Consider the following 24,961-nt stretch of genomic DNA (forward strand, 5'->3'; position numbering starts at 1 on the left):
CAACTCTTCTCAGATTGGGGGAAAAAGTGAATAGAAGTGAATAAGCGGGAAACCAGTTTCCAGTTGCTAATCCAACACAGCCCAGGGTTTGGAACCTCAGACATTTCCAAGCAATTACGTGTTCCCTCGTTTATTCTGGATCATTTGGAGGGAGTCATACATCTGCACGTTGATAACCCGCACGGGATACTCCAGTAACTCACGCAAGCTTGTGGTTTTCTGCTATGCAACGCTTTCTATCCGCCCAGTTTCACTGTGCCCAGACAACCGGACGCTGGCGTTGTACCTGCCTGATGCACCACCCCGGATAAAGGAGGTACGTCCTGCGTGGCTAGCCGCAGGCGCGGGAAAAATACGTTACATTAAAGACATGACTTCAGCAAGTCGAAGAGCTCTCAGTGCAGCTGACAGGATGGATGGCAGGAAAGCAGACAGGAACACACAAGTGACCGCTAGTATAGGTTGGATATATGTAGCTAGAGCACTACACGGTATTTTAAATTCTCGCTTTCGGGAGCGAGAGCATACTATATGGTTATAGCATACGAGTTAGAGCATTAGAGCATTACTATATGGCATTTTAAATTCTCGCTTTCGGGAGCTTTAAATTCTCGCTCTCGGGAGCGCGGCGGGGCAGAGACGAGCACGGCGCAGCACCGCCACCTGCCGCCGCCCCGGCACCCGCGGCACCCCCGGCAGCCCGCCCCACGGCAGCCCCCGGCAGCCCGCCCCACGGCAGCCCGCCCCACGGCAGCCGCGGGAGAACGAGGGAAATGAGAAAGCGTAGCAGCGGCAAGTCAGGGTGGAGGGAGGACAGCGAGGCCTGGCTGCCCGTGGCAGCTGACGGGGATCCCACACGCAGAGGGCGGCTTTCAGAGAAGGAAATGAAGCCGTGCGTGCTGTAGGACTGGTCCTCCGCGTCTCCCCAACGGGCGATGAATTACCCCGGACGGCAAACGCACCTGCGTGCAATACGCGGGTGGCAGTGTCACTGCTCTGAAGGCACAAGAAAGCCCACGGGACAGAAGCACAGAACTGCCTGACCTGCAGGGCCCGATCTCCTGCCGTGGCATGCGATCAGACTTCACGGGAGCTGAGCCAACTGAACCCAAACGCAGGCGTTTTCAAGTGGAATGCATTACAGAGGCATAACGCAGAGGGCAAAGCTCATTTGGCAGGTAAAATACAGAGACTTCGGCTCTCGGTGTGAATGAGCATTACTTACTGGTTTTTTACAGTGCCACAGGAAGAACGAAGGATCCTTTCCGTTATCCCAAAAGGGACTAATCAAGGAGTGGCAACATCTGCAGGGATTTTGAGCCACCACCACCTCCGTATGATTCAGAACAGAGGATCTGAATGGCAAGTTCTATTCCCACTACAGTTTAAAATCTGCCTGTGAAGGCTGTCCTTTGATACTGACCAATTTTAGATCTGATCATTGGCCAGGATGAAGGTAATTCCCAACAGCCCTACAAGCGGAGAGAGCAGATGTGCCGCTACCCACCTCCTCGCCTGTGTGAACGCCATTAACTGCAGGTACAGCTCAGGCCGGGAAGATGCTCGGTTCGTTGCTCAGTCCATAGGGATGGGACGGGGATGAGCCGTACCAACCAGAAGTCGTGGAGAAGCTGCACCACAAAGGCCAGCCCAGGAGAACAACTGCAGCTTCAGCAACAACCACCCCCATCACGTCGGCAAAGAAGATTCAGAAGTCAGGAGGCAACGCAAGCAAGTGCTCTCACAGGCATCCAAACCCTCGGTGCCAATCCCCGATGGCTGGCTGTGAGCTCCAAGCACAGCCTCCCTCCACGGTCAGAGCATGTCTCGGCTCTCTGCCCCACACCCGTTCTGGCACCTACATAAAGGCTGAGCTTACGCTGTCATCTTCCCTTTGAACAAAGGGCTCGTACTGCCTCTGTCTCCCTTCCAGTTGCCTAGTTTTATGAAGCTCATAGAAACTTAATTATTTCTGAGACATTCTCTCCCCCCACTCCATTTGCCAAAAATGACTGAAGTCTGCCAACAGATTCAAAAGTAATTAGGAGAAGACACACACAGGCAGTGAGATTACCCCAGACACTTTTCCTTTGGAAACCAGGCTAAAAACCACAGTATTGTATTTACTAAAACAGTCCCCTGAAGTCAGATTCGTGATTCCTGTACTTCTGTTATTGGCAATACAGCAGATTTTTAAAACAATTTTTGGAGGATTATATTTGGTTTCTACAAATCAGATTGATTTCACCCCTTCTAGCTGCAGGCAAGCCATTTATGAACACTCTTCCCATCTGCTAAATGGGGATGACAAGTACTTACCTGCCTCAGAAGTGGCCTGTGTGCAAACACTAACAGTGGCTTGAAGCTCTTTAAAGCATTGCTCTACAGAAAAAATAATTATTATAAATATTGCTGAAAGATTAGCACATACGCATTTTATTCTTTTTGAATGGCTGCAACCTTTTAAAAATAGAAGCACAATAGAGGTCTAATCCTCAGGTATATTTAAGTGTGATACAGAGGAAATCATTCATTTAGCAAATCTTTTGCCATGTTAGCTTTCTGATGCAATTTAACTCAATACTTAGTAAAAGAGTGTATTTTATTGGACAGTTCCACTGCTTTTAAGAAGAATATCTGACAAAGAAATAATGGGCTGGAAAAAGTTTCAAGCAGGCCTTTCTCAAACATTTCCTTCTCCATCAGTGCTCACTGGATAAAAATGCATCTCCTTACCCCTTGAATTCATCTCAGTCATGCCACCACGTACTGAAAGGCCTGACGGAAACTCAGCCAATACTTCCAACACATCCAGACCCGTTCATCCTCCTGCTCCCTACCGCCTTCCTGAGACCTCACCAGCACACTCACACGCGCTGCTTGTCGATCTGCAACGTGAGAAAAACCTGCCGTGCTGCTGCCTGCCTCACTGTTGCTCATGCAGGGGGGAGGTGGTTGGGATCAGAGCTTTCTGCTTAGCACCCGTGGATATCCAGGGATGGCATGTGCGCTTCACGCAAGGCGGGGAAGTACCGGAGGCTATGGAAAATGAGTGCAAACTCTTTGAAGAGAACAGGCAGTACTAGAAAGGTTTCAACACCCCATGCAAGCATGGTGGACCCTCTCACCGCCCACCGCCCACCCCCCCCCCCCAAATATACACTGGAGGATGATTTTTGACTGCAAAACCATCCTTACGTGCTCCACAACACCCAGGCAGCAGTATGAGGGGCTGCTGCCTGCTTTCCCACTCCTTCCTTCCCCCATCCCAGTTCTGCAGTGCGGGCAGAGTGGCGGGGATGCGTCCGGCGCAGCCAAAGGCTGCGCCGGACGCATCCCCGCCGCTCTGCCCGCACGGGGTTGCACACTAATTTTTAAATCAATTAATCTGTCAGCTGGGTGAAAAAAAAAACCCTGTAGATGTGTTTCCCAAGTTGTCAGTCAAACAATGATCGACTGCCAAATTGCCCTGAATAAGCAACCCAAGCAGCGTTGTCTTCTTAATTATAAAAGATTCTTATCAGCTTACCTGAATGCGTTTTGGACTGCCCCCTTGTGCCCTAATTTAATTTTTTAATTATGAGGAATTAAGAGCCAGTATTTTCAATAAATGCTGAGCAGGTTGCTGTTCCCTTGCATATACCCAGTAAGTGTTATGTTACGGATTTAGCTAAGGTGCGCTGTGATTGCAGCGAAGTTTTAAACTTCCAGCCAGTATTTCCTTTTCCAGCAGGCATTCATGTTGCAAGACTTTCTAACTTACCAATGTCTCTTTTCATACACAAAACTACAAGCTACCTACAAAGATATAAAGTGTGAAATTAAAAAATAATCACCGCTTAGTGTCAATTGTGTATGTTTTACATACAAATGTTAAGAATTCATATGAGAAAAGTCAGAAAAAACAACATTTAATTATAAAAGAGCTTTTTAAATTAAAAAAGATAATGGCACTAAACCAGAAACAAAGTTATTTAAGAGATCATAGCCACAGGGCGGTTGTAATTTTATACTGAAACTGTACAGCTGTTCCTATCATCTGCACTTTGCTCCTGATTAAAATAACATCTAGAGTTCCAGTAACAAGTAATCTTTTACAGAACTATAAAGTATTATGAAAACACACATCATTTTTGTATTACATGACAAAAAAACCTTATATTTATTACATTAAATTCATAAATATTTACCTAAGCATTGTACTGGTTTTCTACTTACATTTAAAGATGTAATGTAAATGTAATGTAAGATGTAAATGTCTCCTTACATTTAAAGAACAGGGAGTGTGGTTTGTTCTATTGACAAAAGTGATTTGTCTTACAAGGTTCGCCCACAGTGGCACAGTGCTATACCACGTAGGGGTACCCAACGAGATGGAGCATCGAGGGCAGTACAGTCACATTAGAACAATTTCCTATTTTATTCATCCTTCTTCTGAGAATCCTTCAGTCCTTCCTTTCCATATGAAGACAGCCTTTGACTTTAAAAAACAATAAATACTTATGCCTCCAAAATTGTTCGTATGCTGCGGATAACTAGTCAGTAGATGTCTAATTTTTCTATGACCTTTCAGAGTTCTGTTTCACTGCTTATATATAAAAGGGAGGGTTCCAGTGGTTACTTTGGGAACAACACAGTCAGGGCCTGTATCCAAAGCTCAGCAGAAAGGCCCTTTATTCCTTTAATCAGCTTTGATCACGTAAAAAAATGTAATTCAGTCCTTGATTGTATGTAGAATATTCCCTATGAGGTCAATATAATTCTGTGTGTGCATTGAAAGAAAATATTTCATTCCAAGGATATAATTTCACAGTAGTTATTTCAGGTACTCAGCACGCAGGTGTGAGCACTTAAGCACGGCTGAGCTAGTTTACAAATAAATTGTAAAGCGGTACACAAGTTAGTGAGCCCAAAGTGTTGCTGTGGGACTGGGGCTCTGGAGCTACAGTCCACAGCGCTTTGTGCTGCAACAACCCATGTCAGTCTATAATTCATTATCAGTGAATTCCATGGAGAGCTTTCAGTCCTTCCCTGCAAAGAGAAGGATTTGCAATAGTTTCACCATTGGACTATTAATTTCTGAAGTGGTTTAGACAGCATCTATCAGCCTAAGGGAAATCAGAACTTGATTTCTAGCCTTGTCCAGGACAGACCAGACATAAAGCTGATGGTAGATAATATCCAAAAAGCCTATGTGAACTCCACAGCAGACCTTTACACTGATTTTGAGTGAAAGGTTTGGGGGTTTGCTACCTATCAAATTTAGACTACAGTTTCCCTCCACAGTTATTTTATTCTTCCTGAAAGTTTTTATTGTGCTAGTAATTGGCAGGTTTTGGCAGTTCACAAAATGCAATCTATCAGATGTCCAAAAAAACGGAAACCAGTGTATGTAACATGGCTGCATATCATTGCTGAAAAACCTAAAAGTCTTTCTAGTGCATGACAATATTCCAGAAAGGACACTGCCAAGAGCAGTGAGCTTTAAAAATGAATCACCTTTCTTTTTTCTTTTTTCTTTTTTAAATAATCTCAAGAATACAATCAACTGGAATAAGAGTAAAAAATATTTAAAAGATCTACCAAAAAATCTGCATAGAAAGCCTTTTCACAGTTGTTTTTAAATAGTTTTCATCAAACTTTACCTAGAAAGTGAACAAAATTAGGACTTCCAAAGACAAAATATATTGCATTGCAGTTTTTTCCTGTGAATTTCACACTTACTTGGGAAATTCGTATGACTGGTTTTAGGTATTTTTAATACTGTACCATTCAGAAGTGCTCATCAGGATTTGGTTCTCCAGTGTACTAGCACTGTAAAGACCTATACGAACACACAATTCTACACAAACAGATTGTAGATCTCTAATATAAAGAGGTTAAATATCTGTTTGAAAAATAACTTCTTCTGAAACAAGACCTACCAGATGGGAGGTAGATTAATGCAATTAAAATATTTAAGGTACTTATTCTCATTTAAAATATGAGTGGGAAAACTGTGCTATCTCCAAAATTTTGCTGCAAGTAAAACTGAAAATTTACTGGTAATCACTGTTGGGTTTCCACCACTTTTTTTTTTTTTTTTAAACTGGATGAGGTTCTATTAATATATATAACACAGTTGAATGTTGAAAGGACACATTGTCCCTTTGAAACATTCAGCCTTACAAAGTAAGGCCACAGGTTGTTCTTTTGCCATTAGTTGTGAGCTTAGCTCTGCTTAGATTTTACAACCCACTCAGCATTTGGGTTGAGCTGGTATAGGTCCTTCATGTAGGTGTCATCATCAAGGCAGCGTTCTCCTAGAAATAAAAGAGAAATGTAGTTACATCAGTACCAAAAAAGAAAGGAAACAACTTTCAAAGTTCCTGTCACTGTTTTATTCCATTTAGGTTTTCAAGCCCTCTCTGTGGTATTAAACAAAGAACAACGCAGCTAAAACCTAGAAGTGCTCTTACCCTTCCCATCTGCCGTGGGGAGGAAGGGGGACAGAGGAAGAAGGAAGGAGAGTAGGGGCTGTGCCACCTCTGTGGCACGTTCTAGGTCAGATTCTTCACACAGACAATGCATATGCGAGCTGCCCTCTGTGAAGGTTTAGGAAAAAAGGAGCAATGCCCTGGTCCTCTCGTGGTTAAATCCAAACACTAGGTTCACATTTGAGTAGAAGCCCATTAAATTTCAGGTTATTTTCTCCTTCTTAAACAGAAAGTTTGAGCAAGGTTTGTCCTTGCTAAGAAGCCATTAATCCCTGTCCTGCTCCTCTTGGTCAGCAGTTCTGCATAGCGCTTGTAATGGTTACTGTCCTAGGAGGGAAAAGTAGTACAGTGTTCTTGGTGCGTTACAAGCAATTAATTTATGTCTACTAGCTATGATGAAAATAGCATATGCTGATCCATCAAGATCTGCATACTCTTCCCATTCCCTCACAGGCAAAGCATTAGCTCATGCATTTGCAGCTCTACATCACAGCCCCTCTCCTACTCCACCGTGCAAGTGGCTGGGGTAGATGGCTCGTGTGCCAGCCAGATGTTTCCAGCACATGTGCTCCTGAAAGCAGGAGGCAAGCAGAGGTGCGATGCTGCAGTTGCATTTGTCTGCCAGCTCTTTGGACTCCCTGCGCAGAGCAGGCAAGAAGGCAAGACTCCCTGCCCAGCCAGGCTCAGTCTCCATCTGCTCCGTCTGCATCCACCTTCTTGCCAGGTGGCAGCCTGTCTTCCCTCTGAGATTTTTATCCCAACCTACATGACATGTACTGCCCATGCTGCTGAACTAGGCCCCCTCTCCCACGCAATGCAGCACGTTCAGGCAGTGAGAGCACAGGGACAGTGGTTTGCCATGTCCCTATCCAGTCCCGGTCACGAAGCAATGGCAGAAGTCCCGTTCAGTGCTCTGAAGCCCTATAGTGTATTGAGTATTCAAAAAACGTCTGGAAACTTAAGCAGCTCCATCTGCTAGGGGACAGGATCGCAGCATTGCGCATGTTACAATTATGACCGTACGGCATATGAGTGTATCATGAGCCTGTCGAGTCTTCTCACTTTTGGGCTCTCTCTACATGAGTCAGTCACATCGGACAGAGAAAGAGAAATGGCAAAGATCAGGACAGCTGATTTACTTAAACCTGTACAGCAGGTTAAAGTCAGGAAGCTTCTCTTATCTCAACTGAGAGTATTAATAAGGACTAGTATTTGTAAGGGCTGATTAAAGTTGAAATTGTCTGGAAGTAAACCGTTCAGACAGGAAACATCTAAGCTTTCTATCCTATTTCACAACAAAACAAAACAAAACAAATGGATTTTTGTTTGCAGCCCTGAGGAGAACAACTTAGGGATGTTGGTTGATGAGAAGCTGGGATGTGTTCAACATCCAGACAACATGACCCAGCAATGTGTGCTCGCAGCCCAGAAGGCCAACCGTATCCTGGGCTGCATCAAAAGAAGCATGACCAGCAGCTGAGGGAGGTGATTCTTCCCCTCTACTCCGCTCTCGTGAGACCCCACCTGGAGTACCGTGTTCAGCTCTGGGGCCGCAATGTAAGAAGGACATGGACCTATTGTAGTGAGCCTAGAGGAGGGCCATGAAGATGGTCAGAGAGCTGGAGCACCTCTCCTATGAAGACAGGCTGAGAGAGTTGGGGTTGTTCAGCCCGGAGAAGAGAAGGCTCCAGGGAGACCTTATAGCAGCCTTCCAGTACCTGAAGGGGGCCTACAAGAAAGCTGGAGAGGGACTTTTTACAAGGGCTTGTACTGATAGGACAAGGGGTAATGGCTTTAAACTGAAAGAGGGTAGATTTAGATTAGATATAAGGAAGAAATTCTTCACTATGAGGGTGGTGAGGCACTGGAACAGGTTGCCCAGAGAAGTTATGGATGCCCCATCCCTGGAAGTGTTCAAGGCCAGGTTGGATGGGGCTTTGAGCAACCTGGTCTAGTGGAAGGTGTCCCTGTCCATGGAAGGGGGTTGGAACTAGATAATATTTACGGTCCCTTCCAAACCAAACCATTCTATGGTTCTATGATTCTAAATCTGCAATTAGCCATGTATTTTCTCTAAGAGACAATTTCTGTCCCATCTTTAAAGTGATAGTAGGTTGTTCCAGTTTCACTGGAATTCTGTTACAAAAACTTTTTTCTACAATGATTTCACCTCTGTACAATAAACAAGATACTCCTCTCCTTTAAAAAAGTCTTACATCTGGGATCACAACATGCTTTAATAGGCATAGCAAATGTTATGTACATACTGGATATGCAAGAGAACATATAATACATTAATCTGGCATCCAGCTATCTTGGTAACTTCTTTTTTGCCACCAGACTTAGTAAAAACACTAAAGACATATATGTTGTAGGGAACATAGGAAAGTGTTATTTTTAATTTACTTTAAGTCTTTTGGTTTAGACACACAAAAAACCCCCTGATTTAAAATAGTGATTAGGTAGAAAGGAAAAATGCTAGAAGTAGGAATTTACATACAGGATTTAAACTTGCAGGGTACAGAAGTATTAGGTATTCATGACATTTTAGAACTTCAAATAAAGTTTAACAGGTCATGGTTAATAAGGAAAAAAAGTAAATGTAAGTCCAATCCAATACTATTTTCTAGTTCTCTTTTTTTTTTTTTTGCTGAGCATATGAAAAATACTGTGATTAGAAACTGATTCCCAATGCAAAAATACTTTTGCATTTGTCGAAGAAAATTTCAGAACTGTGTTCAAAATTATTCTTTGGCATTAACCTTGCTGATCTGCTATTTGCTTTAATCAAGCGGGTCTGGAAGACACACAGCAGGAAAGACTAACCATTGGAAAAATTTATCACTAGGTCATCTTTTTGGTTGAGTGTTTTTTTCCCCAAAGCAACCTGCAAGCAACACTCAAATGCAGAGCATGAAGGACTGTAAGTTCACTTATTATCTCTCAATACAAAGAGATGAATAAGATGAACTTCAAGCACCTTCCTATCCAGCCTTTCTGTGCTTCTTCACTGTACATACATATCAGGAACATCTCTTACAGCTGCTGCCTTCCTCTGGGAGAGATAATAAGATACTACTAATATGATGATCACACCAACATCTCTGCTTCCTTCTCCCCAAGGTTAACTGTCTGCCTTAGTGTCAGGGAGAACTAGGGACATGAATAAAAATGCAACCACAGTGAAGCCAATGGACAACATGCCAAGGAATTCTATTTTAGCAAAAGTAGTTGTTCAGAAGCCATTCTTACCAATATTTCCTCCTATTTCATAAAGAAAGACCTCTTCTTTCTTGAGTGTTTGGACATTTCCACTGTCAGGAACAAAACACAATGAATAACTATATTGTGAAAGAGCTTGTACATGAACTTAGACATGTCTGGTAGAAATTATGCTAATTAAGATCAGCAGTGTACCTGTCATAAACCCTTCGTGTTTATACTCATTTACTGATACAGTAAGCGAACAAGAATACCATTGCATGTTAGTGCAAATGAATAGTCCTGCAAGCAAGCAATACACTATACAAAAGGTAAAATAAGATAGATGTGAAGAAACTGTGGGGTTTAGAAAAGAATTCCATTGTTATTAGCAAGCAGCCTGATATTTACCCTCTGATTTTTCTTTCACTGCTGCTGCAAAAATAAGTATTCCCCTCAAACACTTCATATTTCTAAAAGAGCCTTATGGTTGGGTGGGAGAAGGCACATTCTTGCTGTTTTTAATTTTGCTGCAACTAAGAGAAGTAAAAAAACGACAGTGGAAGAATAAAGTCCCTATATTCCAAAGGGATTCTATTATTCTCACTGCTTAATTGTAATAATATATGCTAAGGCACAGCCAGAAAATAACTTTCTGTCAAAAGTGTAAACCTCTAAAAACAGTATTTAGGAAAAAGCAGCTTCTTAATCTCAACTAGTGTACCATATTATTGCTTTAGCATGAATAGTTATATATGATGCACATGTGTGCTCAGTGGGTTTTTTTTTGCTAAGTCTATTCTGATTTCTTACTTTGCTCATATACATAACAAATAGATGTAAAAGCTTGATTAAAACTTCTCCCTTTCTAAATGGATTTGGATGACTCAAATGTAGCTTTCCTTTTAAATCACTGCACATGCACGACATTTGCACATATTTATATCCCAATACCTATACTGTTGCTATACATAGATGCATTTTTTTACATAATATTTTGTTTCTCTTTTCCTCATTCCTTTGTTTCCTAGACTTATTTTCTTGGATTTCCCTTCTGTCTTGTCCCCACAAAGTTACAGAACTATTCCTGACCCATAAGATTAAATAGCAGTTAATTTTTTACTAACAGCACTCTTGTATTCCTGAAGGCTTCGTGAGCTTTAATGACATTAGGAGCATTAAGTTAATTCCTCAAGCATGTATTCTAATAGCTAAATGTGGCTGAAAAGTTCATGAAGTCACCTGGACTTAAAGTATTTTAAAACTTTTTTCTTGATATAATAGATGAAGAGCTACTTCTCCTAAAATGATAACAAAAAAAGAATGTGTTTGTACCTTTTCTGGCTGAGAAACCTGGCTACTATATCACCGGCTTTCAGTTCTTCTGTCAGCTGTATTGCCATGGAAACTTTCGAAAGATGAGGCGCTTGCACCCGTATCACTCCCTGAGGAACATCAGCCTGCAAAGCAATAACGGTGTTGGAACAAAGCTGCTAGCAGCTGGCTTTGATGAGCTTCTCAAAATACAGTATGGAATAAGTAACTTAGTACAATGCTCTATACTTAACTACTATCTACTACACTTCACTGCAGAAATATGATAACTACACAGTAATTCAGTAAATTACATCAGTCCTTCAAATCTCTTTTTAACTGCAGGCAGAACTTTAGAACAAAAGAACAGTAGTGTTTAATTATTTTTCAAAGATGTTAAGAATAACAATAACAATTACTGCTATATTAAGAACACACTTTAGTATGATAAGAAGCATATGAGATTGATATGGAAAAGACTTGCTGCCGGCATGAAAGCCAGGCAAGCCCCCTGCACCACCCCCCCGCTAAAACTTCCAGAATAAACCTTTCCAGTTTCATTTAATCTGAATTTCATGCCAAAAAAAAGAAATCACAAAGTATTCACAGGTCAGTCTACTTTAAGTGATTCCTCTTTTCAAATATCATTTCCTTTTAAAACAGATATTCACTACTGCAGCTTTTTCTCCCTATTTTTTATTCTCCAGAATATATTCAGCTAGTCAACCTGCAGGTTTGACTACATAATGGATTTGTATTTTATTTCAACCCAAAAATCCTTGATGATGAATATCAGTCATATTAGTTACAGAGAAGGAGGGCTCCAAAGGACAGTTTTTCTATTCAACTTGCAGTACATGACATTTGAAGTTACAAAAGGCATAATTTATTTGTGAATAAGGTCCTAATTTCTGTTCCTGGAAATCTTGAGGTAATTTTTCTATTCGTATTACATTACCATTTACCCAAATGTACTCTTTTTGATAGGAAAAGAAATGTAAGAGTCTCAGTAGCCAAGGTTGATTATGACAGTTCATTCTCTTCTTCCCCCCCCCATTTACTGCAATTGTAAGGCTGAACATTTCTTCTTCCATAATCAATGAACAAATCTGGGCACCTGTGAATCTAGAATAGCTTCTCTGAAACCATCAGAGTTAAACGAATATAGAACAAGTATAAACGTGAGCAGAATCAGAAGCACAGCTTCCTGAGAAAGCTAAAGGCTCATTACTATACAAGCGATGAGCTAGATGAGCTACGGTAAGTAATTTTAATGAAACAATCCTTCTATATCCAGTCTTATTATTTATTGATTTAAAAATACTAGACATAATAAGTATTTACATCTAAAGCATTAAGAATCACCAAACTGAGAATTTGCTTTGTAGTAACCATGGAATCAAAGATTTGTAAGATTGCAATGGATCTCAAAGAGCAACTCCCTACATTTATCCCTAAATTTGTCAAATCTGTTCTTTAAGGCTTCCACCTATGGAAACAGGGGCTGTAGCCATCTGCTAGGAATTTAATTCCTGCTTAAAAATCTTTTGCCTCTTTCCAAACTGTTGGGATCCTGGCAAAAGGAAAGGAAACTTTTAAGGATGAAATGGTTATTTACAGATGCCCCTAACGGGTCTTTCATCAAGTTCAGCATGGTAAATTTAAAATGGTTTTCATTTTTTTATACAATTCTGTATCATTTTGTCTCAATTGATTTTAATGGAGTTTTTCCAATCTTCAGCTGGATAACAGGGGGTTTTTTTCTATACAGCAGGCATATGATAAATGATTTAAAAACCTGCCTGCTTTGAGTATACGAGAGAAAGAACAAGAAATGTCCACAGAGCTGTAACATTACGGTCACAGATCAAACAGAATAATTACTTTGTTTATTCAGACAGAATCATTATTAGCTCAGCTAATGAATGCATTTTGCCACTTTCACCACCTGCATTTACAGAAGAACTCATGCTCAGCTGCACAATATGTTCATGGTGCCCAACTGTAGAGAGAACAGATACTGAGCATCTCCTAGCCCATTCACTGTGCAAGCTGGTGGGAAAGAAAACGTGGCCATAAAACATCTAGGAGCAGAGTCACAGAAGGACCTGTTCTCTGCAGAGCACAGTTCAAAACATCCAAGTTAGGACTCCACATCACAACATATAAGCCAAGTACCTATAAGGTGACTGACAAGGGTGGGTCACCTATACTATTTAGTTTGCGAGTCCCCTCTCCTGCCTCACAGGCTCTCTCAGGGTGAGGTTTACAACAGCGAAACCACTGGCTGAGTTAGGTACTTGCACACTTTAAAAACCTGAAGAGAGATACATCCTTAGTTGATGGAAAATACACTGGCCTACAACATTTAGTCTGTAGCAGACACAGCAGTCACCTGTGAGGTACTCATCTTCTTTCAAGCCCTTTCTTTTCAGAGGGACTTGAATCTATGTATCACAAAAGAACTGCAGCTGCTCGGCTACAGGATCTGGGGTGGGTCTCTTCCAGATTCTCCTGTTCCATTTTGCATGACACACTTAAATATTCATCAGGCTAGATGAAGAGAGGAACAACATGACTACGCAATATTTTCACTAATGATTCAGATGATGGAATAGAATATATACTTATTAAACGTGCGAATGGTACCAAGCAGGAATGGGGCACGAGCATTACGAAGAACAAAACTGGAATTCAAAAGGATCTTGCTACATGGGAGACAAAGTCCAAAAGAAATGGGATGCAGTTGTTCTCTTTGAACTGCAAAGTGTTGCACCTAGTTTGGGACAAACAACTGTAAAACTATATAAAGAGAAATGATTTAGCAGGTAGCAATTTTTTTAGTAAATAATCTGGCACTGTAGTGGATAACAAATTCAGCAAGACTCAGTAACATTATACTGTGAAAATTCAAACAGGTTACGCAAACAGAATGGCTATGCGATATAATGGTTATTCTAACCTGTATTAGATAAGCCCAGTAGCATTGCGTTGTGCTGCTAACATGACTGCTCCTTTTTTTGGAACAATTGCAACTTATAGAGGAATACAGTGACAGATGGTATAAACCTGGCTAATGCTAGTAGGTAAATTTCCAGCCCTGAGGGCATCTTTCTTTGCCTGGCTAGAGCATTATGCACCCCAACAGCAACATAAAGACTTAATCCCTAACACTGACTTGGGGCCATATGTATGCACAGGTATCCCAAAAAGCAATTAACCCTCATGAGCCCTCTAATATTTACCACTCTCCATTAACCCTCATGAGCCATCTAATATTAACCACTCTCAGCACTGTACAAAGATCTTGCCCAAAGTTTGCAGTAAATGCTATTTAACCTCTGTCTTAAAAGGGGAAATGTGATTGATAGAGAGGCCTCATCAGAGATAAGATGAAATTTTATCCAAATGAGCTGACTGCCATTAAGAATGCAGATACTGAGGTATTTCTGGAGAGTATGGAAGTGACTCAAGCTCTGTCCATCTATGTTAATCACGTGGGGTACCACAGCATGTGGTAGAAAATAGCAACTTTTATTTTACTTACCTAAACTAACTTTTACTTAGTTTTTATTCAGCTGCACGCAAGATAATTAGCTCTCAAAAGTTTCAGTTTTCACTGGAGTGGAGATTCACCACAAGTCTGGGTGCCTCACTTGCCATCTAATGGTGAAATGCTGCTCAGGAACTGCACAGGAAAATCACCTCAATTTAAAATTAAGGCAGTATAAATTAAAAATTGGGGAAAAAAAAACCACAACAAATTTCCTTAAAGAATGAGACCATTTTTTACTTGGAAAAATGTATAAAATTGTCATTCACAATGAAGCCTTATCAATTTGTGAATATGATTTTAAGAGTAATATGTTCTCAGGCACCCAAATTACTGAATGCTTCAAATAAGCATGAAGGATTTGTGAAAAATGTACCATTTAATTTTGAAGAAAATCCCCACAGAATTCTAGGGCTTAAAGAAAATTATTGAATAGTAACTTTATATTTACATTTGAGTAAGAATGTATTACATGAGATTTCAGCCCTAACTCCCCAGTGGATTAAAAAGGCATATTTTACTCTAAAAGACCAACAGCACTGAATTACAGAAAAATCCACTACCTGAAGTTGCAACAGCATTTGCCTATTCCAGTGTATTTGCTGTTATTTCTGTGTTGAACAGGGGATGGCAGCATTACGTGTCATCTCATCATAACTCAGCTGAATTGTACTCAAAGAATTCTTTTCTTATTAGACAGTGTAAAACAAATGTCAGTGTTTAATTAGCTTCATTTTAGAATTGTATGTAAGTCCTCATTCTGTGTATATACATAGATATGAAAGTAAGGCAAAGTGATACCTGGGGAATTAATTAATTTTGGACATTAAGAGATGTGTCAAATATTGCATGCAAAATGAGGTAGGAACACTGAAATATAAGTCTCCAGCAGATACTGGATCCAGTTGTCCAAAGGATCCAGCTATTTGCACATTGAAAAAAAAAAAGAAGGCATACTTGCAAGATCAAACCAGGCAGATGTGAGGGATATTATAGCATATTCATTTGCCATATTCTATTTTTTGGCTTAATAGCTTAAAAAAGAGCCTTTATTAGAATATGACAACCCTTTTTCATAACAGTTTGCCATACACATACTTGGTAAGAAAAACACAGACCATTCAGACCAATGCATTTTTACACACTACCACAAGATGTCTCTAATTCACCAGAATCTTCAATATGACTTCAACCCACAAGGTGGTAGTTTCATACCACTTAAATCTGATATGTATTCATTATGTTATCAGGATACATGTATTTGGTGTTACCTGTTTGCTTATTGAAAATAACTTTGGAATCATGTATTTCAAATGCTTTATAATTAAGACACCACACTGTATAGGCTAATGAGCTTCAAAAAATTGTAATTACTAACTTCTTTGAAATAATAAATAATAAGCAATTTCAAGGTACATGAGATATATTTTTGAAAAGTTTCGATGTCAGTGGGAAAAGTTTGATTAAAATATTTCTAAAGTACAGGAAAAATTAACACTATAATGCCACAGGATTTTTTTTTTCATTGTAAAGAATGTGTGAAGAGTGTTACACTGAAACTTATGCCTTGACTTCACTGATGGGTCTGGCAGAAGTCAATTACCTAATGGAGAGATACTGAACTGTAGGTTATATACACAGGGGTAAGCTGGGACAATAGCTGCATAAGAAGCAGTTTATCCGTTTTTTATATTTGTTTCATCCTTTGGGGTTTCTTGGGGTGGGCAGGTTTTGCATGTTCTAGCATGCTCCACTTTACAAGGAATAGTTAAAGATTCACTGAGGCAAAGAGTTCAGTCATTTGGGAACTCCTGTAGGAGGAAGAAGGATTAAATGCTAGCTTTGTTTCCAAACACTATTAAATATCAAATAGTGAAATCTAGGTACTTTTTTTTTAAGTAAACACATGGTCTGCTGTGACTTCCATTCGGCAGCAATGCATCTAAATGTGGATACAGTAATACTGAGTGTTGTCACAACACTTGATCCCTCTACAGATACAGACCTAACATACTTTTGTTTCAGATGCCCAAATTGAAACAACCTGTGGGATATCATTTTTCAGAATAGACATATTTTGAAATATCTGGGAAAACAAACAAATAAACAGCCCAACCCCCTAAATGTGTCATGCTGGTAATAAAGTATGAAATCCATATTAACTTGCTATCTATTGAAATTCTCAGTTAAATAAATGTAGATATCCCCTCTGCTATATCCACTTTTTCCAGAGATATCCACTATATCTACTATATCCACTATAATCCAGAGATTATAGTCTTATTAATAAAGTATTTCAGATGTATGCTTCCTTACATCATTAGGGGTCTTCTCCTGCTTCTCATGCTTTTCCCGGTCATATGCCATCTTTTTCAGAAGTTTCTTCATAGCTTTGTCCTTTTTCTCCTTCTTCTGGCGTTCAGTGTTTTGTTTTCTCACTTGGTTAACAATAAACTTAGGAATCTAGATGAATATAGATAGTAAGTATGAACATCTACATAGTTTCCTTAAGTAACTAACTTATCAAAACTTTGTAAATTGACAGATTGTCAGGTAGAACTCAAAAAACCAGTATTTATTTCCTGTTATAATTAAAGATTCAAATAATACAAAGCTGTAAAACAATTTAAAAACCACCCTGTTTGTGATGTTATATTCTATCCAGTAAGCTGTCAGGGGAAGACAGGTGGAATCATGCAGTGTTTTTACTTTCCTCAGCCAAAAAAATTCACTCAACACTTAGCCTGTACAGCAGTGTTAATAACTTTTCCTCACATGCAGCAAAGGTCAAAATTGTTTAAAGTTGCTGATGGACAACAAAGCCCAAACTTCTCCAGTTTGTCTAAGTTAGAGCTTTGCTTGAGACCATGGCACAGCTTCATGTTTTATCAAAACACATTTTATAAAATACAAAGTTTGGCCCAAAAGGGAAATAGACTAAAACACCATGTTTCCTGCTAATATCTCTAAGCAGAAAAGATTAAATACCTCATAACAATGCATACTGATAGGCCAAAGATGCCCCAAGGACTTATTTTTGAGTTCACATATGGTACATACAATATTAAAACTCTGACCATCAGAGCTTAACTCTACAGTAAGATGTAACGATTCTGTTTCACTCCCGTAAAAGTTACCTATGAGCAAGAACCCAGCTGGATGGGGCTGATCTTTCTCTAAATCATGGAAATAAGTTCATATTACTTCTTTGTTCAGATGCCTTGTTTGTGAAATTTATGATCCCCCCCCCCCCTTAAGAATACACTTACTGTCCAGAGAAGTTTTTGGTACTGAATCATAAAGCGCATGACATTTGCTGTTCCAGCTGCCATAACAAACTCGCTTTGTTCAATAGTCTTTGAGCCAAACCCATGAAACGTGAAAAGGTTTGGGGCCATCACCATCGCAACATTCTTTAACGTCATTTTATTTTTGTCTCGATGATCAATTACCCTTTGGAGGAATTCAAGCAGTACCTGAAATAACAGCAGAACTTACAGCTCAACTCTGCACATGAAAAAGTTAGTGTGAAACATGATGTTACATATTTTTGGAAAAAGCTCTTTATTCATAATAAAACCACATAAAAAGTAATCAATAATAGGAAGTGTGGATTTGTTTGTTCACAAGACTGTAGCGCAAGTTTTGTTTCCTTTAAGTAAAGAAGTAAATAACTCTCATTATTTTTGTGGTTAACATTTTCAAAAGCATTCAAGCGACTCCAAAGCCCTGCACAGTAAGTTCTTTCTCAAAACCCTCGTTATGTAGGTGCATAAGTAGCATCCCACAGATGTTTTTGAAAACATTACTGTTGGTTTTTCTTAAATTGAAAGTGAACACAATAGTGCCAGCTGTCATGGTTATGGAAACATGGAGTGGCTAGTTCTGCAGGGTAAGCAATTTGTGAGTAAACCACTGCATTGTGAATGACAGGTAGCCAGTTACAAACTGACAATCTTCAATTAATTCAGTTCCAGATACTTGTAACTCAACTCAGGAGCCCTCCTGACTGCTTCCACACAGTAAATAAACTCAAAAAGAAAGTAATGTTTAAGCAGTAAGACCTAATAGGATTTTTTGCCTGTAACAGAAGATGTTCTGCATCCTACACAAATCCTGCAAATTCATTTTTGAATGTAGCAATTTTAATAGTAAGCATATTCTGAAAAAGATGAATAGCTTTGCTACAAAAAGACAAGCCCAAATTGGAAGACTCCGTGTAACGTGCTGCAAATACCAATAGGAAGTGTAAATTTCTAGCTTATTGAGAGTAGAAACAAACAGCACAGAGAAAAGTGGGGAATAAAAATGAAGAGCTAAATCCATTTCATAAAAGCAAACTCTCATCCATGGTATTCTAACACTGTTTATTTTTTGCATTGGAAATAACGACTGCTGCAGCAAAAAAAGGAACGAACCTTGTAAGAGAAAAGGTCGCTCACTGGGAGATTATTATTGCAATCTCCTGGAAAAATTTCAAGTCACATTCTTAAAAGTCATTTGAGAGGAATTAGGGTCCTAAGTTGTTGGGTTTTTTTTCCTGAAGTTCGGTGAAATATGAAAAAAGAATCGCTAGATTCAGCATTAACTTTGAACAGAAAAAAGGAATGTTAAAATACAACAGCATTAATTACAGTGGATTCACAGAAACAGACAAAATATTTGTGCAGGAAAAAAGTATTAGCAATTCTAACCTTCAGAGTGTCTCTGTTCGCTTCAGGTAGAAGGAGAACCAAAAGATTCAAAGCTTGCAGTTGCTGTTTCTTCGTTGGAAGATCTGCCAGTGAAGCACATGAACCTCAGTATTTTAAAACTGTCATTTGTCCTCTTCAAAAAGCACGTTTTCAAAGTGGAAACCTCTTGCAAAATGCTGAATGCATACACATGGCTAATTGTCATAGTATGACAAAGGACTGGCAGATCCTTGTTTTCTGATACTCATTTCCAAATGTTCTTTTAGGATTGATTTGCCTTGTGACTCAGCAGTCTTCTGGCAGTATTTTCTAGATGCCTTGTGATTCTTTATTTTGCAATGTTTACAAGAAGAAATAGTCAGCTAAGAGTTTCTCTCTTTTTGAGCCTCTGCCCCAACATATGAAAGGGTATATTCAAAACTGCTTTCACAGTTTCTCTGATTGCCTTAACAGTTGCATGGTCTCCCAAGTCACCCACGCAGAATGAATACCACGTGTTGCTGAATAAGGCAGGTCTCCAGTGACATAAGCACCAGCAGCTGCAATGGCAAACCGGTGGGGATAAAGCCAAGAGCAGAGAAGCTTAACACATATCTGCAGCAGTGAGTGCCGTACCAAATGTGGCAAGCTATAATTAAAGAAAAGTGACATTGGTTCTGCCTTTTACCCAATTGCTCAGTGGTGCGTCATTCATCCAAGATGCGGGACGAGTGCATCCCTACACTCCTCCACCTCCTAGAAGAGTTCCTACATTCTGGGCAGCAGAAAGCCCCAACAATCCCACATTTGCCACTTGTGATAAACTTCCTCCTGTCATGCTTTAGAGGACGTGCTCTGGCAAGTCTTCTCAGCAGATTCCTAATGAATCAGGCCATACATAAAACAAGTGAAGGAGGAGGTACCTGCACTTGACATAGTTTTATCACACTATTTCAGAATTCAACAGGGCTGTTCTCATGCATCCTGCTGGGATTCCAACTGAACTGCTATTTCAAATACATTTCATCCAAATCAGTTTGGGAGATACGGCCAAGAAAAAAGTTCATCGATGAAATAAAAAAACCCCTTGATGACTACTTTCTACCATAACAAAAAGTAAGGATGTGTATAAATGAGTGTCAAAGTATACAGCCATTTAAAACATGCAAATAGTGATAACAGTGTATCTACCAGCTCTAGAAAGACATACATTAGAAGTAAGGCTTAAATTTAGTTCCAAAACACCATGTCACAATGCTCAAAAAGCAACGCGAATCCACCTTTTCCTAGGAAAGTAAGCAAAAATACAATTGCAAAACAATTAAAATTCGTTACTTAAATCAAGGTTTTCTGTCCACCTAAAAAATGATTGAATTTTAGTTGTTTAAATTACTTAATTTAAACAATTTAATTTGTTAATTTAAATTGTTTAAATATTTAATTCTAACCACACTACCTAGTCACAGTATCATGAGAAACACCAATTACTGTCACAAAGATGGCTCTTTTCCTCTAACACCTACTTTTATTATACGTAACCAACAAGATGGGCAGACAATTTAAACAATGGGAGGCTATGAAGTGCTACGTCTGTTTTGCATCAAATCCTTTGGCTCAATGTAGAAAGTGTTTTGGATCCTGGCACCTGAGTATTTTCTGGGTAAGTAAAACCACATAAGCCTTCAGACAGCTCAGGAGCGGCAAGCAGAAACCCTCCTGGCTCCAATCAGTATCCGGTAAGTGGAACAACCTTGACGAGCTGTTTGCTGCCAGCGTCATTTGAAAGCATTCTGGCTAGCTTTAACTTGCTGCTCAGTACTGCAAAATCAACAACGCTATGTAGCAGGCGTAAGCACCAGCCCCCTACTCCCACTAATTTAATGGCCTTGAAAGGCAGCTCACAACCCAGAGACTGACACAGCCCACAGTTTTTAAGAATATTTGTCTGTCTGCCTGTCCATGAGAATTCCCTGAAAGTGTCCCTTAGAAATGAGCCATCACTCTGCCTGCAGACAAGGGGAATAGATTTTTCTGAAACTTGCACTCCTGTGTCAGTTGGGGAGTTAATTATGTGGGTTCTCACTCCTGATTCATTATCACCAAGCTGCTCTCTTTCAATTACAGCTGGTATGTTTGCTGTCTTGGTGACCAGTTGGCAAGGAGGACATTTTCACAGGAACTTGCTGATCTCAAGGGACCAGGGATGATCAGCAGTTCTGACTATTCTGCTCTAACTTTTCCTGTTGTAAATGGATAAAATACCCTGAACAGTATAAATTACCATTTGTTAGATTTTCTGCAGAATTATTATAGCTTTGCTGTTGTTTTCTTTTGAAGCAAATATAATTTATAAACTGATACCATCATACACAATTTCCTTATAATCCATCTATACCTCCTAAACAACTATCAGAAATATCTTATCAGAAAGTAGCAGTATGCTTTCATTTTATGTGTAAACTATTAAAATAGATGTTCCATGAAAAATGTTATTTGTACATTAGCAAAAATATGCCCAGTTTTTCTCAGGAGAAGTCATATTGTTGTTATTCAATTTGTTTTTCAGTAACTGCTATGGCAAAGAGGCACTTCTCTGCATTGGTATCAATTCTTCACAGCTGAGACAGAAAGGACACTACTCACTCTGTACGTCTTGGAAAGCTTTGAGATACTCTACAGTGAGGAGTGGCTGAGGCAGTTCACGGATGAAGAGTTTTAAAAGACTTGCTGCATCATGTTGCTTTACATTTTCCCAGTTGAAAGTCCCTTCATAAAATTTTGCTTCCAGTTCTTGGCAAAGACTCTGAAAGGCAGTAGATACAGAGAGCACCAATAACACTTGGCTGCTGGAAGTCATGCATTATACACACAGCAATACTTTCCATACTTTGAAAGGGGGGAAAAAAGGGACATCTGAAATATCACTTAACTGCAGCTGCCGCTGATCTTTTGCTACAAAAAGATAAATTGGGGATCAGAAGCACTGAAAGCAAACACATAGTAATGGGCAGCAGACAGCCAAATCATATAGGAAGAAATCCCATGGGCCTGCCTCCAGGCCATATGGAATATACGGTAAGAACCAAATATCATATTCATTCACGTAAGGGTTATGACTTCCCCTCCCCCAAAATATTAAGATGTGGCTGATATACACAGCAATTCTGAAACTACTACCAAAGGGTGTTGCTGTAATGCACACATGGACATTTTCATAAACAAATATGACAATTATGCATATTGACACAGAGTTTCCTATCAAAACATACACTAAGGTGAGGCTGGTTCTCTTTTTAAAAAACAGGGAAAAGATTTGTGTGACTGGATAGCTGGATGTCTTGCCATCTACAGGGAACTCCATGCCGCTGGGCATGTACAGCTTTGCCTAGCACTGGTTGTCAAATATGCCCTCTATGGAAGGGGACTGTACTGCAAAACATGAGGTTATGCAGCAGAATAAACAGCACTGAAAGTCTCAGTGATACCTCGTAAATCTGGGGTTGGGAAAGGGCAGGATACTGTTGGCCACAGACATTACCATATACCTGCCTCCCTCCCATGGCAGTGCTATTACTGGGCTTCCAGAGATGGACGAATGGGAACACGCTGCAAAGACCGAGTCCTTCTTAGTCTCCTGTTAAGCATCAGTCCTGGCCTTGCACCCACTTCATTTATTTCCCAGTCCAGCAGAGTGGGAAGTGGCCTCAGTATAGGGCCAGTGGCCCTGAGGCACCTCTCATAAGTCCCTCCTTTCTTCTTGCCTCAGTTCTTCCAGACAGAAAATGAGGACAGAGACACTGGCTTGTTTTGTAAAGTATGAGAGACAAAGTGAGGGAAAGTGCTATGGAAAAATATGGCCTTAATTATTTATCTGGACAAGAAGGGCACATTGGATAGAGGATATTAGATACATTTTTAAGATACTGTTCTCATTAAATTTAACTTTGTCCAAATGGAAAATGGATCTATTTCCAAAGAAAATGTGGACACTTAGGTTGACATAAAAGTTGGATGTTCTCAGCTGTCCTCCAGACAGACCTTCTGTCTCCACTGATTATGAAGGGGGTTCAAAGGTGCCAAGATCCTAACTCAGATGTCTAAAGTCAAGTGGGTACGATTTCCTGCTCATCAACAAAAGCAAGCTTTAGAAATAAAGATGACAATTCTCCCTTTGAGTCTCATCAGCTCATCCATCCGTATTCAGACCAAATCACTGTGGCAAACGCAGTACTAAACAACTAGATAAAATGAATTGCTTTATCTGAGAGGCAAAGAGCAGAAATGTCAACTATGCATCCTAATGGACCAATGCTTAAATTTTAAAGTAAATGTATTTAACTATGGTGTACGATAGATACAGAATGCAATTGTTTAATAACTCCTCTAAAATCTATAGAATAAGATAGGAAAATATTTTTTCTCGAGATTATCTGTGCCCTTCTATAAAACTACCTAAGGAGGAAAATATTTTATTTTTCTATAGGAGAAAAAAGTTTAAGAAAATTAAGAGAAAACATCAGTCCTTGACTATGCTGAATTCTTTGTTTTTCTATGAAGTTTTCCATTTGAATAAATAAAGGAACTTAACATCTTTTCTAACAAAACAATTGCTTAATTCAAAGAAGCAGCTCCTGCAAGTAAATAGGCAAAAAATTAATGAAAGTCAAATAGTGAATGATCCTCTGCCTGGGGAATCGTATTAAACTGATACAATCAAAGAATAAACAAATAAACAAAATCACTCCGAAATCATTCCAGTATGCAGAACTGATGAAAAGTGGAAAATAAAGAATGGAGGAAAATTGTAAAAAAACCCATATCTTAGTTACTGGTAAATAAACAAAGCCAATTTCCATAATATTCCCTTCTTTCAGTTGTTTCTAATGAACCAGCTGCTGGACCAAGTTCTACACAACAGAGGCTGGCAGATGTCTTCGGACAGCTGAATCCACTTAAATGGTTCTTTCCGTTCAGACTTTAAGGCCAGTTCAGACTGTCTTTTTAACACATTGACTGTTGGCGTGAATCATACTGTGTATTTAGTTTCCTGCATTAAGGCAAACACCGGGGAAGAGTCTGCATCTAATTGGCACTCACTCTCTGAAGTGTCGGTGTGCACGGACGTGCCTAACAAGATTGCGCTTAGTGAGCTGAGTAGTTATATTGCTGTTCATAAAAATAAATGTGAGAGGTTCTTCAGTGCATGCTGGCTGCCTTGCCCTGTAACACAGGTTAAGTCTAGCTATTAAAACAGGCTCACAATGCCAGAGAAAAGCTTCCTCCTGGGGTAGAAAGACTGTGTATGAACTGTTCAGATGATTAAGCTGGTTCAGGGAAAAAGCAAAAGGCTGGAAAGCTCATGCCAAGAATTAATGAGATTTTGGCACAACTGAAATGTAGCCTTGACTCTCCTTCAAACTTGAACTCCAGTCTTCTCCCCAAAACTACACTGGATGAAACCATCAGCTTTCTGGCTTACGTAACTCAGTTTTCTTTGTAAAGAGATTTTGCTTTCTGTTTTTGAAGATTTTCATAACAACCTGGTGTTAAAATATATTTGTACAACAAAATAAAATCAGCAAACACAGATAGGTTTTGGGAGATGTTGAGAATCTGTGCAATGTTTTACCTTTACTCTTGTTGCAACTCCTGGTATTCTAAGAAGTCCTTCTGTTTCCAGAGTTGCCTCTTCTATCTGGGCAATCAGCTGTCAAACACCAAAAACCAAATTGCATGAACAAAGA

The 24,961-nt window shown here is 39.7% G+C and overlaps 1 protein-coding gene across 4 annotated transcripts in view; it reads right to left on the reverse strand.

The window, feature by feature from the left end:
- Positions 1 to 4,405: 4,405 nt before the first annotated feature.
- Positions 4,406 to 24,961, reverse strand: part of ARHGAP18 (Rho GTPase activating protein 18) — a 98,423-nt gene continuing 77,867 nt past the window's right edge. For all 4 annotated transcript variants that reach the window (XM_075498725.1, XM_075498726.1, XM_075498724.1 and 1 more), the window contains exons 8-15: positions 24,847 to 24,924; positions 21,861 to 22,020; positions 19,239 to 19,321; positions 17,814 to 18,020; positions 16,861 to 17,007; positions 11,013 to 11,137; positions 9,729 to 9,790; positions 4,406 to 6,302 (exon numbers count right to left, since the gene is read on the reverse strand). In XM_075498725.1, coding sequence (XP_075354840.1) covers positions 6,211 to 6,302; positions 9,729 to 9,790; positions 11,013 to 11,137; positions 16,861 to 17,007; positions 17,814 to 18,020; positions 19,239 to 19,321; positions 21,861 to 22,020; positions 24,847 to 24,924 — 954 coding nt within the window. In that variant the 3' untranslated portion in view covers positions 4,406 to 6,210. The remainder of the gene's footprint in view (positions 6,303 to 9,728; positions 9,791 to 11,012; positions 11,138 to 16,860; positions 17,008 to 17,813; positions 18,021 to 19,238; positions 19,322 to 21,860; positions 22,021 to 24,846; positions 24,925 to 24,961) is intronic.

This window comes from Mycteria americana, chromosome 3, assembly GCF_035582795.1.
Source record: "Mycteria americana isolate JAX WOST 10 ecotype Jacksonville Zoo and Gardens chromosome 3, USCA_MyAme_1.0, whole genome shotgun sequence".
Classification (NCBI taxonomy): domain Eukaryota; kingdom Metazoa; phylum Chordata; class Aves; order Ciconiiformes; family Ciconiidae; genus Mycteria; species Mycteria americana.